This window comes from Melanerpes formicivorus, unplaced genomic scaffold, assembly GCF_026170545.1.
Source record: "Melanerpes formicivorus ecotype bairdi unplaced genomic scaffold, bMelFor1.0.p_v2 SCAF_98, whole genome shotgun sequence".
Lineage (NCBI taxonomy): Eukaryota > Metazoa > Chordata > Aves > Piciformes > Picidae > Melanerpes > Melanerpes formicivorus.
The window spans coordinates 968,537-988,438 of record NW_027142450.1 but is presented as its reverse complement, the minus strand read 5'-3'; the positions used below and the strand labels follow the sequence as shown (position 1 = coordinate 988,438).

Below are 19,902 nucleotides of genomic sequence, written 5' to 3'. Positions count from 1 at the left end.
TGCTTGTGATTCAGGCCTAGTCTGGAGCAATTTTAATGTGCCCTCTGTATATTCCCTCTCGGTGCTTCAGAAAGTATCAGAATGTTCTATTACAGGGCTGACTTTTGAGCTAGCATGAAATAGAAGGGACAGATGGTTACAGCAGACACAAGGAACTTGTGGTAGAATTGAACATGTAGAAACAGACTTAAGAGGAAGAAAAAAAGCGGATTACATTGATACCAAATTATCTGAGTTTCTTCTGAAGGCAGATATCCTGGATTAGATATTTTTCCAGACGCAGGTCTTTTGTAGGCTAAAGATTAATATGGTACCAATTAGGTCTGTTCTTAAAGGAGAGCATATTGTAGAAGTTGATGTCTGACCCACAAGAAGATCGTCTATAAAAATCAAATCAGAACATTAATGACCTGGTCTGTAGCAAGATGGATGAGCTAATTATTTACACAATAGTAGCATTGCTATGAACCTTTGATTGCTGCACTATGCTGATTTTATGAGTCATGTTTTTCTGCCAAAATTGACTAACATTGAAAGTCAAAAACTTTGTTAATGTATTAAAACCAAGAAAATCTGAACAACCCCAAAGAACAAAATACACAAATACTTGAAGCATCTTTCTTGTTTGCTCATTCTGTGATTTTTGTATATTTACTGACTTGAAAGGAATAGTTCAATTTCAGGTAAATCTTAGCCGGTATTCTGCTATCTGGGAGCAGTAGTCTTGTATTATCATGGTTTCTTTTTAACAGGTTTGATGCAAATTCTCCATGAGAGCAGCACTTCCAGCCCCATTTCAGTCTAAGTAGCTGAGACTACAATGACTTGCTGAACTGAGAAAATACAGTATTTATTTTTATTTTTTCTTTTAAAACCTCATGTTTTGTTCATGATTAACTTTGCTTTAGGGGAGACTGGTTTTTGGAGAAGGATATGCATTCAATGGAGAAAATAATGTAAATGACCTCTAGTAGGTGCATCACATGATTCAAAAAGGTAGTTCCAGACTGGCATCTCTGTGGTGTCAGGCTCCTGCCTGTCTGGCAAATACTGTTACAGTGACTGGGGAGGGATTATGCAGGGATATGTCACCTTTATTTATGTTTATTTATATGTATTGGTACTTCTCAATCTGCCAAAGACATTCTGTATCAGAAAAACTAAATGGACACTCTTGGATTTCAGACCTGGGAACAGTCTCCTGGAGTAATTGTATTCCCCAACCTTCAGCTGTTAGCCAGCGAGGTTTCCAAGCTTCTGACAAAAGAAATTAAGAGGAACCTCAATGGTAAACCTGCAGGTAATGATCTCATACCATGTCCACTGGATCCACTTCCTCTAGGAATATACTGTCTTCATCAGTCCTCTGCTTACTGTGAGGGAAATAAAGGGGGAACAGGAAAATGCTAGGTGTAGCAAGCCAGATCTTTAAGCAGGTGTAAGCTAGTGCTGATTTTGGATGATTGCACTGAAGATGTGGCCTTGTATGCTATGATGATAATGGTTTTGGAACTTTGGTAGTTGGAAATGTAGAATATTGTACCTATGCAGTAAAACAGTAGGCTACACATTATTTTGAGGTGCTAGCCACACATGGCTTTCCTAGTGGCTGCTGTACATTCTTCACCCTGGTCAGCTGGCAGACTTCATGAGCTGAGTTTGTATTCCAGTGAAGCTTGTCAGTTTGAAACTGACCTGAGCCCAATGTTGGATCAAAATCCTTTTATGTTTTTCTATTTACTTTAGTGGATTTCTGTGACTGCAGTTTTGTTTAATTGGTGAAATTTGTTTAAAAATAATAGAAGCAGCATTTGCATCTTTTATTAAGGAATTAAAGTTTCATGGTTTTGTGTAACAGAGGAAGCTCGCCTGGCTTTGGAGCAACTGCTGCAACAGAAAGGGGAAGCAGAAAATGGCCATTTGCTCCTTAAATCAGTGTATCTGCTTTCACAGACTGACTTGGTAAGAAAAATTACTATAAAGGGTGATTTGTTGTTTCTTTTGTTTGGTTGTTTTTTTCCTTTTTATTTTGGAGGAGCAAGGTAACCACCCCACCAGTGTGTTATAAATGTAACACCTAAGTCTCATAATTTTTGCATTAGCCCCAATATTTTGTGCTTCAGCATTCCCAGGATATACAGTCAGATAGAGGACACTCCACCAGGAGGGAAGTAAACCCTGTGCTTTCAGATACTGTTACTGTTTCGATCATCAGGCAGCTGTTTTTCTACTGTCCTGATTTATATTTTCCCATTGTGTGTCACTGCTTTTCAACCTTTGTCACTCCAACTTACATATCAAAAAGCTGACTAGTAAGGATCTGCCTGTGAGGTAATGCACTGATTGTATTTCACATCCTGATAGCCTCTCACTGAAGCATTTCAAAGCATTTCATAAACTCTACTTGTACAGTTATCCTCAATGAAGACTGGCATCAGCCGTACAGCCTACTGATGAGCATCAGGGATGTGCTTATCCTGGACATTGAGCTGTGCAGTTTGTCTTGTCTTTGTTCAGATACATGAAAATAAAATCTTACTGTCAGTTTCTAGTGGACACAATGTGTGTTATAACAAGCTCTATAGAATTATATATAGTTAGTCTCAGCATGAAGTTCCTTATGGGGTGTGAGATTTTCGCAGATTAAAGACCTTGTTATTTTTTGTAACACACACACTCACCAAAATTCATCTTACAAGCCTTGCTCTTCTGTTTAATTTGTTGCTGATTTTTGCTGTGATGATTATGCATTCAAGCAGGCACACTGGGACTTCTCTGTAGGTTGTACGTAGCTGTAGGTCAGCTGGAGTGGGAAGTCCTGGCAACATAACCTCAGTATGTTTACTTCTTCCAAGAGGATTTGTACAGCCATGCTATATGATTGTCACACTTGTATACCCTAGAACACTTGTAATGACAAAGCTTGCTCAAGCAGCTCTTTCATCTGCCAGGACTAAACTCTGTGTGTAAAATAAATCAAGGAAACTGTGGTCAGTTTCTGGAGGTGATGATTTCTACTTTCCTTACTTAGAGAACTATGTGGAACATCATTGGATCTGGCCTTCCAGCTGCTCTGATGCAGTGCCTCTACCTTTTCTTTACTTTTCCTCTGAATAAAACCAATGATGATGGAAAGACAAGTGAGGATGACACCCAGACACGAGAAATGCTTGTAAAGGTGAGATGTGCCTTTGACAGTTCATTTACTCTGAGTATCTGATGTTCACTTAGGCTTTTAGCTGGTTATTGATTCAAACTGCCAACAAAAAGGAGTAAACCTGGGCTGACAAGTATCAGGAGCATCATCTGAGGTGATTCTGCTATAGCTCTTATTTTTATGTTATACAAAATGACCTGGCGTTGTAAGCAGAAACAAATTAATAAAATATCTTGGTGGTAGTTTTAGTTGTTCATTTCACTGCATGCTTTCTCCTGGCATTGGTATCAAACTATAATCCTCCCCCCTCAATGGATTTTTTCTTCCTCTACCAGATATTTGTAGAGGTGTTTATTGAAGCTGATGTTTGTTTGCTTTTCAGATAATGCTCAATATGTACAGAGAGGAACAAGGTATAGAGGAACTTCTGGCATCTGATAAGCTTCATGCATTAATTATAGCAACTGCTTCCCTCTGGGACCAGTGTAGCCACTCTTGGAAAGTACCTACAGGCTGTGTGCTGAGAACAATTTCAAAGGCTCAGACCAAAAACAGCATTGTGTACTTACAAGGTTTGTTGTAGTAATTTGGCTTTTCCTTTCCCCATAGATATAGTGACAGTGAATTCTCCAGAAGAGTCTTCCTGGGACAAATTTTAATCTCTACACAAACTCATAGTCAGTCAACTGCAAAGCACGAGCTCTAGGCTTTCTAGACAGGAACTTTTATTTGGTACTGATAGCTGTCTGGAAACTGAAGGGTTTTTTCTATGCAAAAATTAATCCACACTTTACTGTCAATATTTCTTGCCATGGAGTCACTTTGTATAGGTATTTTCATATTTTTAAATAAAAATTTGGCTTCCTGGGTGAGATTGAAAGACTAGTAGTAGGAATAGTAGTTCTAAGAATATGGAACTGTTCAGACATTTTGAAGCTGTTCTGAAGCAGCTGGCCCTCAGATTAGACAAGACACCGAGGCTTCATTTCTCAGAGCAAGATGTCTGTACCCCACTGCATATGCCTCATTGAGCAAATATGTATGACTGACTTTGTACAAGACAAGGAAACATGTCAGCTTCTGCTAACCTTGAGCTCAGACCACTGGATTCACTGCCTATGAATTTTGTTGAGTGGGTGGGTTGGAATGTTATGCTTCTAAGACTGAATCCCCTTGTAAGGGTTAAGTGAAGAAATGCATATGCACTTTAAAACCAGAAATGTTCTTCATGTAGCCCCTGAAATGAGTGTGATGTTCATATATTCTCCTGTCTTTTTTTCTCTAGGGGAAGAGTTAACTGACATATTTTACTGGGAAATAACCCTTTAAACGAGTTGTTCCATTTTTATTACTAGCTCTGAACTTGTTTGACTGTCAGTTTTAAAATACTTGCCCTTTATTTTGTTTTCTCCCCCCTTTATTCACTACAGCTGTGGACTGCATTAAAATAGCTATTCAGAATCTCTTTAAACTGGCTGATACCCTACCTGCTTGTGACGTGTGTGAAGCTGCTAGTACTGTCTTATGCTTTGTGAAGGATTCTTATCCCATATCATCAGCTTTATTAACAGAGTTTGAAAATAATGATGGCTACCAATTATTGCTAAAAATTTTACTCAGGTAAGTAGGGAGGTTTTTAGGTGGGCTACTACAGGATGGTAAAATAGACTGGGGAGGAGTGGGGAAGAAAATGGGTAGCTCCTGTGAGCTCAGTAACCGGTAGTATATGCAAAATGTTTGTGTTGCTAAGGCATGAACATACAACTGACCAAAGTTTTGTTCCTAGATGTGAGGGATTGCAGAAAACTGAAGGAGACCCCTATGTGGATGAGATCTTGGACATGCTGACTTGCCTCACAACCTGTGGAAAAACTGAACTGAAAGTTTCTGGAAATATTGTACACCCACAATTATCACATTTTGATTTTGAATGGAAACAGTCTTCTGGTACAGTATATATTTGTTTGTATAGATCAGTCATAGAAAAATAAAGCTCTGTTCATTATGTACCTTAAGATGGAGGAAGGAGTAGGAGATGGATCTTCTGATCTGTTTGTTCAATGCTACAGATGCCTGAATGATACCTACATCAAACTGAACTGATCATGTCAGCTGTAGGGTCTGATACAAGGTGGACAATATAACTCATAGTCACATCCTGCATGTCTGTGAATCCTATTTCCACTCTCAGACACAATTTAACAGTATAGTTATGGTACTTGCAGTCTTAAACAGCATAGAGGTAAAAGTGAACTCACTTGGTTTTATCTCACAGGATTGACAGTGAAAAACCTCCAGGCTTTTCAGGTGTTGCAGACCATTTTCCAGAAAAGTAATGATCAGCACCTGTGTGGAAGAATCTTGGCAGCAATTGGTACCATATGGGCCTGGAACACAGTGAACTTCTTTCTTCTGGAATGGACACTACAACCTATCAACCAGTTTACTGACATAATCCATTTCAAACCACACCCAGTTCAAGTCCAGTTCTTCAGACTGGTGGAGTCCATAGTGCTGGACCTCTCCTATGTCCCTCATGAAATTTTAAAGAAAGTTCAGTATTTGATAAAGGAGAACATAGTGCCGTTCTGCACCTTAGCAGCGCTCCAGTGCCTTCTCAGCATGACCCAGAAGGACATGTTATTCAGTGACATATTCCGTGACTCTGGACTCTTAGGACTACTGATGACAATGTTGAGGAAGCAAGCGAAGATCCTGAGGAAGTCAGGTACAAACTAATGTCAGTGGCAGTAACAGATGAAGTTATGGAATGACTAAATCTCTACAGTCAATTTATAAATTTTATATCCTGTGTAGTATATCCTGTGCAAGCCAATTGGCTGAAGTTTATACTAAGCTGAGTCCTCTCTGAAATCTTAGCTGCTTATCATTCTATTTGCTAGCCTAAACAGTTTTGGGGTATTTTTCACCAGTGTATGATGGATTATTATTCAGTCCACACTTTTAAACAAGGTCTTAATTCAGGGGTCTCTAGAATGCTATCTTGAGACTACAGAAAGTTTTTCACACTATTTAGATCCTCTGTAAAATAACACTGAGTCCTGAGGATTTATGATGGAAATTGGTTTCTTGAATTTTGGCCATATGTTACCCACAACTACTACCAACAATTCCCATCTGATATAATTATCTCCTGTTATGAAAACAGGAAGATAGTAGTCCTGGTGTAGTAACTGTGGGATAGAGTTGACTTGGGAGACAGACTCACATATTTAAAAGTTTATAACTGCTATTTCAAAGAAACAAAAATGCATGATCACATTTCCTGTGCTGTATGAATTTGAAAATGCTTTTAAATGTCAATGTAATTGTTGTTTAGTGAAGGAGGAGTGACTCAAAGTACATGATATAACTTCTGGACAATTGAATTATTTATACATATTTATTCCAAGCAACAGAAGGAACATGAACTGCAAGGACACTTAGATTTGCAATATTGTTGCCAGAGAACTGGAGTTTTGTCCAAGAGTACTTAAATAAAGATTGTCAAGATAAATACTAGGGTTCTTAAAACTTATCTGGTTATGACCTGGTGCTTAGGTGATTTCTTCAGTCTTTGCATTAATTACACTGCTTTAGATATTTTTTTAAACATAAATTTTATAGAATAAGTGATTGAATGGCTATGGAATTTGTAAATTTAGGCATGCAGATGAAGTGGGACAGGTGGGAAGATTCTGTGTGAAGTGATCATTACATCCCTGTCTTGGTTTCCATAAATTTAAACTGCAAACTTCAAGACACTTAGGTCTAAAAATAATCTACCTTACACCGTCTGTTCCTGTAAATGTTTTCCTTTGAAACTGAAGGGAGTTTCTGATCTTCAGTTTTAGTTTTGGCATTTAAGTCCTGCACGCTGCTATATTATTTTACTATTTTATTTTTATAGCTCGTATTTTGTAATGTTCTTTTATTTGTGTGTCGTCTTACCAAGTATCACTAAACAGGTGACTCTACATCAGCTGAGAAGTGGAAACTGGTGTTTCCTATAGTTATGCAGTAGGTCTGGGCTGTAGAGCATAGAACCAGACCTGTGTTTCCCAGTGTCAGACTAGACCCTGATCACTAGACAATGCCCTGACTGTACTTTGTTACTCATTTTAATGTTCAAGTAGTCTTTAAGAGAAAACTATAATTTGCTAAAGAACTGGTTTTCCTTTTTCTTTTTTTCTTTTTTTTTTTTTTTTTTTTTTCCCTTTCTTTTCTTTTTTTAATGTATTTTATCTATCTTGTGTAAGTTGTATTGTGTTTTTTGATATGTTTACAGCTGGATGCCAGATATCTGGCTTGGAAGAAGTCACTGAGAAGGAATTAAATGCTGTGATGTTGAAGATGGTAGCTGCCCTTACAGTGAAGTCTGTAAGGAACACTGGTAAGAACTGATGTGTGACTGCCATTGCCTTTGTGATATTTGGTAGTAAGCGTCCATGATGCATCCTAAGGAGTAGTGACAAATGTCCTCACTTTTCTGCTTCTGTGAGAAATGGAAGGCAAAATTTAGAAGTATATGAGTAACAGTGTCAGAGTAGGAAGAAAGGTGGCAAAGATATTCTTAAACTGTATAATGAGCCTTATTCCCATAGTCACCCTGCTTACCTCATCCATGTCTATGCTCTTGAAGCGTTTGCATAGAACACGCAAACTTATCTTCTGGAAAACAAGACAGTCTTTGCATTTTGTGCATTTGTTCATCCATCTTCCATGGTATCTATTATTTGAAGTCTTGATGGGATCAGACACATACTAAGTAACGCTCATACATTTAGTATTGACGTGCTTAAGAAGTTTATAATGTAGGGAATCTTATGGAACACAGTATTACTGAAGGAAAAGCTTCTGAAGACTGAAATTCAGTCAGTTCTTGATGATTAAGAGACTGCAGCATCTATCCTATGAGGAAACACTGAGCGGTCGGGGACTGTTTAGTGTGGAGGAGAGAATGCTGGGAGGGAATCTACAAATTTCTACAAATACCTGAAGGGGGGCTGTCAGGAGAATGGAGCCAGTCTCTTTTCAGTGATGCCCAGTGATAGGATGAGGGATGATGAATGTAAAGTCAATCACAGGAAATTCTGTCTCAACATGAGAAAAAACTTTTTACTGTGGGGGTGACAGAGCACTGGAACAGGCTGCCCAGAGAGGTTGTGGAGGCCTCTTCTCTGGAGGTGCTCAAAAACCCCTTGGATGTGTTCCTGTGTGACCTGCCCTAAGTGCTCCTGCTTTGCAGGGGGGTAGAACTGGAGGATCTCTGCAGGTCACTTCCAACCCCTAGCATTCTGTGATTCTATGATACTGTCATAAATTATCAAATAACCCCTCATAAACTAAAGAAATGTTGAAGATGAAAACTAATAAGCTGTCTTATCTTTCTTATTTATTATTGTGTTGGGAAGCTGTCATCTCTGATGATTGGAAACTCTGGTTATCCACTCTTGTGCCACTCAGTTTGTGCTACCTTTAGCTTAGCTGCCTCTTCTTCTTCCCTTTCCTGCGGTATTTGTAGAAATGTGGCAATTCACATCAACACTAAAAATCCACCTATGAGAGCTACAAATAAAGGGTAGTTTAAGTAACAAACAATAACCATTTCTGTCCACAGTTGTTCTAAAGGACTATGGAATGGTGCCATATATCAAGATATTCTTGGATGATGAGTGCTACAGAAGTGCAACGCTCAGCATCTTGGAGCAGCTATCAGTCATCAACTATGAAGAATACATGAGCATTATTATTGGGGCTCTCTGTTCTTCCACTCAAGGGGAACTACATCTAAAAATAGATCTGCTGAAGGTAATTAATGTGGAGCCCTACTTAGTTGTTGTTTTCTTTGAGACTGGTTTATGAGAAATTACTCTTGATCTCACCCCTAGCACTGTGGTTTTCCCAAGATGCTAAGTGCAGAAGAAAAAAGAAGCCACAGACTAGTTTTTTATTCTAGTAAATTGGACTCTGATTTTTAGCAATGTGTGTGTAGTAAACACCTTCACTTAGTACCAGATTGTGAAGTGTATTGAAGACTTAAATAATAATGCAGGGTACAGTTGTATGAGTGGTTCTATGTAACATTACAGAGAAAGGAGAAACAAATGTAAACAAAAATGGAGGATATGCAGAAGGAGGATGCATGAAAATGTAAAGGGGTAAGACTAGAAGAGCCAGGGTAGGCATGAGATGAACAGCTCAGTTCTGATAAGTTGCCAAGGTTGTCATTTTGTGAATGCACCAGTGTTGTGGAAAAAAAGATGCGAGATGACGGGAAAAGGAAGAATCATGAACATTTAGAGGAAAAATTAGAGCTGTTCCTAACCTTTATTGTGTTTGTAGAGGATCTGATCCAAAATTAATGAAACAGAATCAATATGCTTTATTTTGTTTTAAATCATAGGTAGTAAATTAAGAAGCAGATGTGGTCTAAGCACTGATTTAGTTTCATTCTACTGTCTCCAAGAACTGTGAACCAAATTCACATTTCATTACAATATAGCAGCTGCTTCTGTGATAAAAGAATCGTGTTACTTTAAAGAAACCTAAATGTGACAAAATGTATTGCTTTGATTTGAAACAGTAAACTTCAACAATATTTGTGGGCAAGTTGAGTCCGGTGTCCAAACTCATATGAAAATAAATGCAGCTTCAATGTCTAATTCTGACAAATGATAACTGTATTAAAGCATAATGTAAGCAGATGAATTTATTATCTACATCCATTGGGACTGTGATTATGTTACATACAAATTCAGATTGATTTGCTAATATATATTTAGCTGTTAAAGCCTAAGCCCAAACGTAATTAGCACTGCTGTATTCCAGCATGGCACACAGACAATTATGAGGAATAACAAATAATGGAATGTGAAATAAATTCTGTTAACGTTAATTGAGTTAGGGGGTTTCCAGCAGACAGCAGTTTTAGAGATTCAAGGCAGAGGACTACTAACTCATAGGCGATTAAATTCTAACTGATTTAGAGCTGGAGAAAATATTGTTACTGTTGACCTTCTCTGAAATCTGTTAACGCCATCCTGATAACTTCAACTCTGTGTTATTAAACTTGCTCCCTGCTCGGAAGACTCTGCCTGGTTTGATATATTATCATGCAAAATTGAATGACAGTAATAGAGTTCCCCCTCACCTTTCTGTTCTGACAACCCTTTATCACAGTCCTAGATCCTATTACAGGGAGATATATTTGCACTGGAAAGCATTCTTCTTCAGCAGCTTGTGAAATGAAACTCTTTCATTGGCTCTCTGTTGGGAAACATTATATGTAAAATTAGCCCTTTCCACCGCTAAAAGGCGCAACCTTAAATTTGAAAAGTCCCTGGTGCCTGAAAAAGCATCATATTTACAACATTAATTATGAAACATCCCCAAAACCTGGGACAGATTACATTCAATTACAGTAGAATATTTCCTTGCAAGCTTTATTTTTTTTTTTGTCCCCAATTTTACTTCTGCGTAAGTGTGTAAATGAATGTGTGATATTGTCATGTGACATTCACTTATAACCTGCTTTAAGCCACTTGAAATTAGAGAAAACCTAATGACATCATTGTCTTGGAATACGAATCTTCATGATCTGTTTCCTCCAAAGTGTTGTGCAAACTTCAAAAACACCTCTGCTGATAAATGGACTTATCTTTCTAATAAGGAGAGCCTACTGCTTGCAGTGTTCTTTGGGCCATCCTTTGTCATTTCTTTTATAGAAAGTTTCTGCTCAGTCACATGAACAAAAGCCTAGTGTCACTCCTCATGTATTCAGAGCTGTCAGAAAACTTGCCTATAGAGACCTGTGTTTTCTTCTCATTTTCTGTGTGAGGTTATTTGCAATCAAATCTCTGTTTTAATTTATTTTAGGTGGTAGTGTAGGTTAAGAGAAATCAAGAGTTAATTGGTATAACCACAACGAAAAGTTCTCCAGAAGCTAGAGTCCCAGGGGAATGGGCAGTTCATCCTAGGATATTGTAATCTGTACTGTATTTCTCTATTTCTCTCTATTTCTCTATTTAAGGGAGTGTACAGCCAAATCTCTCTCCTCTCTGTCTTGGGACATGCTCCCGCTGTTATCTTTTGCGAGGGAGATGGCTTTCTCCTGGCCTTGGCTGGCACTGAACTTCCAGCTATGCCACTGGGCCCATTAAAGCCTGCAGTAAACCTGGGTCTAGTGGTGGTGGGGGTTGGTGTGCAGTTTGCCATGCTCTTGGGCCTGCTGAGGCTGAGTGGGCTGGATGATTTTGGAAGGCTCTGGAAGGTTTTGGCCTGGTAAGTCCAGGTAAAGAACTGAGCCTAATTTGTGAATGTGTTCCTTTTACATGAATACCTTTTGTATATATTTGTAAATGGAATACGGAATTTCCATTTAAACTTCCAATCCAGTGTGGAGCTTTTTTTTTTTCCACTCCTTGGGAAGGGACAAAATATCTTTTCTGTCCTTTTACCCTGGACAGCTCGTGGGTTGAAACTAGGACACAATGGCAGAGTGTGAGAAGACTGATGAAAGAATAGCCAAAGGTCTCAAACTACCTCTGGGCAATATAATATAATATAATATAATATAAAATATAATGATGAAAATCTCATTTCTTTGCTTATTCCCATGATCACCATGTCTTGTCTGCCATGGAGTCAGGCTGACTCCATGGGCAGCTCCATGTTTGACAAATTGGGTGTATGGGGGAAGGGAGGAGAGGTTGCATAGTGGTGACCTTTACTTTGACCAAACATTTTTTTTTTTCTTCAAAGACTGAAATTTCAGAAAGAATTTTGGGACAAACTTGGAGTTTTAAAATATTACGAAGTTTCTTTGTCCCTTTGTTAAGTGCTTCTTTTGTCTCCTTTCTTCATAATGTTTCTAGTCACTCTTGAGGATATTGGAGAGCCCCAAGAGCCATTCAGCTTTCAGAACCTGCAGTGGATTTAATGGACTTCTGTCCCTTATCTCAGACATGGAAGGTGCGTTACAGGACCCTCCTTCTGGGCTGTGGATGGCAGTTGGACAGAACTCCATACTGGAGCTTATTTTCTACACACTTCAGGGTATAACAGCAGCCCTGCACCTGGACCCTGTCAACAGCAATTTCTTCCAGAGAAATGGTCTCTTTGAAAAGATGGCAGAGGATCTTGGGTTACTTGGATGCTTCTGGACACATGGGGAATGGCAAACTCCTGTGAGCCTTGAGAAGACAAGGACATTTGCAGAATTCTTGGATGCAGCTCTCTGCTCTTCAGAACCTTTCCCAATGTGGTTAAAGAACTGCATATGGATTTTGAATTTTCTTGATCGCATGATCAAAGGAACCCTCCATCTGGACAGCTACTTCAAGGAGAAAAAGCCAGAGATGGGAGAAGCATCAAGAGATGATCAGGAGGGATCCCAAACTCAAGAGAATCCTGTTACTTTCAAAAGACCAGATAACAAGTTATCATCTGTCTCTGCCTATAGGCTAAGTGGAAACCCTGAAGAGAAGTAAGTCTTTTACTACAGGAAATATAACAGTAAGACTTCTGTCTGTATTTATATGGTAATAAACTGAGGTAACCCGCCTAGAACAAACAAACTGATGCCACAGTCCCAATTACCAGGCTTCCAGGCAGCAAAAATCGCCTCTTTTAAAAAGGTTGATGTAAACATTGTGGCATGTATAAAACAATGGGACACAAAACCTGAGAGTAGTAGAGTTTATGCTGAAGGTTCCAACTCATGCAGTGTGGGATCAGGAAGCAGCTCTAAGGGACAGGCTCCTGGGACTTGAAGTCCTTTAGTCTCTACTTGAATCTGCTCCAAACAATTTTGACTTTTTCAATTACGTGGGAAACTGTTTCCAGTCACCTGATACATTAAGAAAAAAAGTTCTTTTGAATGCTTTCCCATGCATGTGTGTCCAGACACACATGTACAGACACACACACTCTCTCTCATTTACTCATAAAGCTGAAACAAAAAGTTGGAAAAGGAAAAGTAGTCCTGTCTCCTTCATATACTGAAACATATCTAATTTGCAAAACATATATCCTTTGCAAGAAGGAAAGACTACACCAGAAATCAATGCAGCTGTCAGCTGTGAGTCAATTCTGAATACTTGCATTTTGTAACTCCTAAGACCTTCTGTCCCTTCATGCATCTGTTTATCTTGGGTTTCTCAGTCCTGATCTCAAAATTGCTTTTCACAGAAATTATGTTTAAGATGACTAAGTTTATAACTGTGAGAGTCCTTCAGCCCTTATTGTATATTTAAAGACCAAGTCATTATGTCTGTCACTCATAATTAGCAGTTGCTGAAGTCAGTGGAACTTTTCTTCCCTGAGTACTGAGGCAGGCAAAGTCTTTCTGGTCGTATTTGTACTTGTTCAACGCAACTAGAAAAACCTGCAGTAGATGTCTTTGTGTAACTGATTAAAAAATAGTCATGGAGATATTAGTTCCCTACCACCACTCTTCAAATTACACTGCAAGCTTCTGGTTAGATGGTCAGTGCTGAGGAGAGGACTTGGTGGCTTAGGAGGAATGAATACTCTTTTTAAAATAGATCTTCCTAGCCCCACCTGGGGGAATGTGAGTCAAATGTGTTGAGAGTTTATTGATGATGGTGATTGTGTGAAGTCCATAGCCTGCAACTCAACTATGTGCATAACAGAGGCTCAGGGAAGCTAAAGGAGAAACAGCTGATCAGTGGCAATGCTAGGAAAGATATGGCTTTGTGTTCTGCTTGGTCTTTCTCAAGTTACTAGATCTGAAACATAAAGCAAGGCTTCTTAGGTCCTTGTGTTGTTTTGCCTTTGAGCTATGAGGCTGTGTGTGTGAATATCAATAGGGGAGCAATGAGTCATATAATCTGAGATCCATTCAATTCACAGGGTCTGGTTTGGGACAGTTTGACTTTGGTTCTGGGGTGGCTTTTGTAAAGACTGAAAAAGGAAGCTAGATTAGCTAGGGATAGCTGGAGAGTGCATGCAAGCACAACAGAGGAACATGTACTGGCAAGTTGTCAATCTTGAGGCTGTGTGGCCTGTATCCTTTTCTGGCAGTAAATTTTATGAAAATAAACATAAACTGTCAAATTCCCAGAGTTTCTGCAAGCCTGATGCAGCTTCCTCTAAGCTGTACTCCATGCTCACACTTCTTCCTGAAGAAGGCTTCAGTCAGAGGCTATGCAGCTTGAAGAAAGAACTTGAGTGTAGTCAGTGTAGGTGTCCTGTGATGCTCCTGTGGGAGCCTGTGACGCTCAGGTGGGAGCCTGTGACTGAGGCACAGGAAGATCAGCATTTTAACTGGATAATATTCTAGTACCTTATGCTGTCCAGTGGTCAATGATGCTGCAAGCTGCTGAGCCACAGGGAAATGGACCCTTTCATTCTCATCTGAAAAGCATCTGTGTTCCTCACTGTGTAGTAATGTTTGAAACACCTTCTGTGAAAGATGAGGTTTCTGTTTTTCCTTTTCCTCCTGGTGATTAGAGTCAGTTTGCAGCAAACTGTGAATCTTTCTTTAGGAAAGAAGCTCATCTTAGTGTCCACCATAGCAGAATGGCTGCTGCAGTTGCTGCTGTTACCACAGACTCACTATGCTAATGGCTCTTTGGGTTCTTTGCAGCATCTCATTTTGTCCCCAGATCCTCTTAATTTTAAGTACTAGCCTTTCTAGAGCAGATTTGGCATTGGTGGGGGTAGATGGAATGGAATCATGGGGCTGACTGGATAGCTGTGACGCAGGAGTGTGATAGCTGGGATATTTGCAGGAGTGAGGAGCTGGTACATGGAGGCACCTTTTGTACTAATAAAAGCCAGAGACCCTCTTGGAAAACCACAGAAAAGGCTGGAGATAAGGCTTATTTAATACTCTTAAAGGGGAGTGTGTGTGTGTAGCACTTTGCTATTCCTTCTCAAGAGCCCTGGGGGGGTGTTAAACCTACCAGGCAGCACTCAAAAATAATGAAACTCCTCCTTATAGTTATGGCAATGTCTTAACCATGCAATGATTTTTATAGAATAATTTTCTGTTCTTGTCTTCTGATAGTCACATTTTGTTAGTGCACATTTTGCCTTTACAATACATAAAGGTTATTAAAAAAATAATGCAACCCATATGTGTTTACTATAGAGAGGTAGCCGTATTCCTTCACTGACAATGTCTTTAGGAAGAGTGTTATATGTTGGGAGAATTGGACATGCTGCCTGGCAGTATATTTTTACAGTGCTAGAGACAGAGGTTTGAATTCAATGGAAAGTTTGGGAAGTCAGTCCTTGAATACAGAGGCTCAGACTAAAAATGAACTTACTTGGGGCACACAGGCACAGAAGAAAAACAGACTAAAATTTTGATCTTATTGATTCTTAGATTTTTGTGTTTGAGTTTGGTTTGATGGGGAGGGAGCGGGGGACACAGGGGAGATGGGAGGAGAGTGTATTTTCAGTATGTGCTTTTTTCTTGCTTGACATTTTAAAATTCACCGACATTCATGTCAAGTATGGGCATATGTGTCTAAACCGGAGCCACCACTGCCATAAGTCTCTGTACCAGATCTGATTTTGATTTGTTACATAGAAATTATTCTTAATAAGCAACTTCTTTGACATTCCTGAAGGTGCAGTAAGAATTGTTTGTCACTGTGTGGCACTGTGTCACACATAACTAGCTGCTCTGACAGATAAGGTGAGCTTTTATGGAAGTGTCTAACATGTTCATTACAAACTTTTCACCTTCCTTTAGATACCTTGAAGAAACTTTATATTAGTGCTCACTTTTACCTATACCTTTGGTTTTATACATTCTGTAAAGTATATTGTGGGTTGGTCTGTTGCTTTTTGTTTGTTTTATTCTGGGTTTTCCTTTGTTTTGGTTTTTTTGGTGGGTTTTATTTGTTTGGTTGGTTGGGGGTTTTTTCAGTCTAATTAGGACTGTCTGGTGTCTGCTTTTCTCACGTTGTGTTTGGGACAAATGTTTCTGATAGTGCACATCATAACTCTGGTTCAAAGGTACATTCAGAAATACTCATGATACTCTGCACATGATGAGCCTGCAGTGCCTACATTAGAATTAGGCTTCAGTTTTGAGATATATCTGACTACTATTAGGCAACATAGAATTATAGAGGTTGAAAGGGGCCTCTGGAGATCATCCAGTCCAACCTCTCTGCAAATATTGTCATTCATGATGACATAAGCAGATCTCTGTGGTACCTCTGATGCCTCAGGTCCTTCCCGTGCCTGAATGTACAAAGGTGATACATGGCACGAGCAAAACTAACAGTGGGGAAGCACAGATACTTAAACTTCTTTTGTCAATTTAAGCAAATTCTAGTGTTGGAAGGGAAGACAGGCATGCTGATTTCATCAAGACTATCTCATCTTTGCTTATTGCTGTTATGGTTTGAAAGTTCTGAAGCGATTATCTGACCATAGTTACAAACAACTTGAAAATTAAAAATTTAACACTAGTTCTGGGCTAATGCATCAGAGAGATTCCTTCAAATTGACTGTTCTCTGTAGTGCAAGTACCTTCAGAGGCAAAGTTTGTTTAGAGGGTAGCTGCACATCTTTGAATATGCAAATCCCTGAGATGCAAGCTCATGAGCAGGTTATGTCCTGTCTTCATTATTCTAAAGAGGCTTCCACTTGTTCAAGGTCCTCTTGTTTGTCTAGTTTCAAATGCTGACTCTGGTAACTGCTTGGAGGATTTAACGCTATACTCTGCTGGAACACTGTTGAGCCTCTTTGATTTTAATGATAATTATAGTGATAAGTACTATGTGTCTTTCTCCTGCAGGTGGGAAATGGGAGACTGTGCCATTGTACATCCAGGTGCTGTCTGTGTCATGGTGAGATTGCTGCCAAAGCTGTACAAAGAGGGACACTGTCAGGTCAGTCTGAACATATCATAGTGTCACCTAAACTGCCACTTTTCTGAGCTTCATTTCCAAAAATTGCTTACTATTTGTAGGTGTGCAACTACTAAAATTTACCTAGAACCCCAGTAGAAGGACCAGCACACATTTGATTGAGTCAACAGACTCAAACAGAAAAAGGCTCTTGGCTATCAGTTTGACTTTAATATTTCTGTGCCTGTGTGATACAAAGTATGGGACAATCATGGAAGTCCCTTGCAAATAGTTTAAAATATGGACCTAGCAACCAGAACAGTCTGCCTTTTTAGGACTAATAGTCAATAAACTTTCAATGCATCTTGGAATCAGCTTTGCTTTGCCAAACTTTCCATACACATGTCCACTCTGAACTGGTGTATTGTCTCTAGTCTGAAATTCTTGGATACAGTTAACTTACATGCAGAGGACTGGCATAAAGCCAGACTTCATCCAGAGCTACAGAAGGTGAGAGTATAACTAATTTCTGGCACGTCCCAACTCTGTATAGTGGAATTAAGTAGAGGGGTTAATTGCATGAGAGACTATCAAAAAAATTACCAGTTGTTACTAGGGCTGAGCTCTATGAGAAAGCAAGCTTCCGAGACCCTCAGTAGATGGCAGTGTTCTTAAAAGTATGAAGGACTAGAGCAAAAATTCCAGCAATTCAATTTTTATATGTGTGTTCATCTTTTTTCCTTCCTCATTTTTTATTTTTTTTATTAGTTAAGAAGATATTATTAATGGCAGTGTTTGGTTAGTATTGCTGTTGTGAATAGAATTGCCTCAGGTAAAAAGGGGACTGTTATGGGGGGTCTTGAGTCAGACTGCCTAAGAGTTAGCACACATCCTAAGGAGTTTTTCATCAAATGACCTACAAAAAGGCTAGAGGAAAACCAGAATGTTTCTGACTAAACCTGTTTAAAAATGTGTGAGAGAATGAATGGAACCTCCTAACTTGTAGCTTAAGCAACTCACTGATGCTGCCAGATTTTGATACCAAAAAAGGATGGGCTTTAGTACCTTTAATCATAACAAGTGCCACTGCATAGACCCTTATGCAATGAGATGCTACTTGGAACACAGGAGTAAGGTGAAAGGGGAACCTCTGTGGCTAATGAAGGAGAACTGTTTAGCAGAAGGATAATGACCAAAGGAACTGATCTTTGAACAGATATATCTGTTCCAAACAGGAACAGTGCAACAGTGTCTGACAGTTGTATGAAGGATGAAAAAAATATTGTGGATGAAGCTTTATTTGCTGCATACTTTCTTTCAAAAATATGAAGAGTCTTCTTGCCTTGAGCTTAAGATTATATAAATAGTAATATTTTATATATATATTTAAGCAAAGGTGAAGAACAGACAGTAACACACCTCATTCTGCTTGTATTACTGCTGTGATAGGTCTTTTCCCCCCTGATATTCAGGAGTAATCTGGAAAAATCTTTGGAATCATTTCAGGTCATGTGCAGATCCTTTGCTTTCACAGAAATGGCAATGAGAAAGCACTGCTTTTATAGAAACATTAATGGAACTCAATAAAACGAATGTACTTTGCTTCTGACCCTCAGAGATAATATCCATTTCCTGCCAAATTTGCAGCTTCTCAGTGACCTTTGTCAGACATTAGCAGTGATGGGATGAAGCAATGTTGAGCTTGTCAGCATAGAAAAATGGTAGCAGACAGGAAAAGAGGTGGTGCTGCTCTTCAGCCATTTCTTCTGACTGTCTAGAAGGACAATTAAAAGCTAAGGAGAACAGATTTGTAGGTGCATATTACTGACATTCCTACACACAATCAAATTTAATTTGAATGTCATATGGGTATGAAAATTTGCCTAAAATCTTTAATGTCCTCCCAAACAGACAATCTTTGAGCCACTAAACTGTATGTAGAGGATATTTCTCATGTTCACGCCTAGCACATGCCATTTCCCACCAGACTGCATGTGTTTTGACCAAATACAAGTGAGTTTTTCTTTTGTTAATATGCTACCTGTTTGATGCTGAAAGATAGCATTTGTCATGTTTCACAAACTGAGACAGGTTAGCATCTAATTAGATATGTGGCTCAGGATGTTCACAGGGGGTTTTCTACCCTAAAAAGAAAGAAGTTTACCCTTCTAAGTAACTCGTCCTTGTCTGGCATTATGGACCTGTGGCTTTTAAGATTCCAGAGTGTCACACTACATGTTTCCTATTTTTTATGTCAGATATAGAGATCTCCTAGATCTGGCTAGGCTGGGTAAAGGAAAGAAAATAACTTCTGAGAAGAGAATCAAAGCATGATTCTGATCTGTGTCATCATTCTGGCAGGTTTCTTGTGAGCATAGATGACAAAAAGCTCTCACATGATTAATTCTTTAAACTATCTGTTTATTTCTTTACTAATATTGGTACTTCCACAGATGGATTTGTCCTTTTTATTTTTATCCATGTCTCTCCTGTGAAACTGCTGTCATATTCACTGTTATAAAATTAAAACATGGTGCATTTATAAGGACTTACCACCTTTTAAAAAGATCTTTATTCAGGTTTTAAATTTAATCTAAACTAGTTGTTCTCACTGTAGATGTTAACAGCATAACACTTTCCAAGTATTTGTTCTTCTTAAAAGTGTAAATTCTTTCTAAACTGAAAAGGTCATTGAGCTTTAGATATTGATATCAATCATTAGAGATGGCCCACAGAAGGCTGTGTGATATTTAATGTTTGCATGCTTTCAGGTTTATATTACTGATATCAGTACTAATGTAACTACTAATATCACAGTGGATTCCTAAATTGCTGCACTATATTACCTGCAGAAGGAAACTCTCCAGATATTTGTCTAGAGCTTCATTCCTCTTTGGGCTGGGCAGCCAG

At 38.9% G+C, this 19,902-nt stretch overlaps 1 protein-coding gene across 1 annotated transcript in view; it reads left to right on the top strand.

Moving 5' to 3' along the window:
- The window catches only part of WDFY4 (WDFY family member 4), a 124,868-nt gene that overhangs the window by 5,043 nt on the left and 99,923 nt on the right, over positions 1-19,902 (top strand). The window contains exons 3-13 of the mRNA XM_068166163.1: positions 1,186-1,300; positions 1,859-1,962; positions 3,032-3,178; positions 3,540-3,729; positions 4,588-4,777; positions 4,944-5,104; positions 5,433-5,885; positions 7,446-7,550; positions 8,778-8,968; positions 12,034-12,644; positions 16,941-17,034. Of these exons, the coding sequence (XP_068022264.1) occupies positions 1,186-1,300; positions 1,859-1,962; positions 3,032-3,178; positions 3,540-3,729; positions 4,588-4,777; positions 4,944-5,104; positions 5,433-5,885; positions 7,446-7,550; positions 8,778-8,968; positions 12,034-12,644; positions 16,941-17,034 (2,361 nt within the window). The remainder of the gene's footprint in view (positions 1-1,185; positions 1,301-1,858; positions 1,963-3,031; positions 3,179-3,539; positions 3,730-4,587; positions 4,778-4,943; positions 5,105-5,432; positions 5,886-7,445; positions 7,551-8,777; positions 8,969-12,033; positions 12,645-16,940; positions 17,035-19,902) is intronic.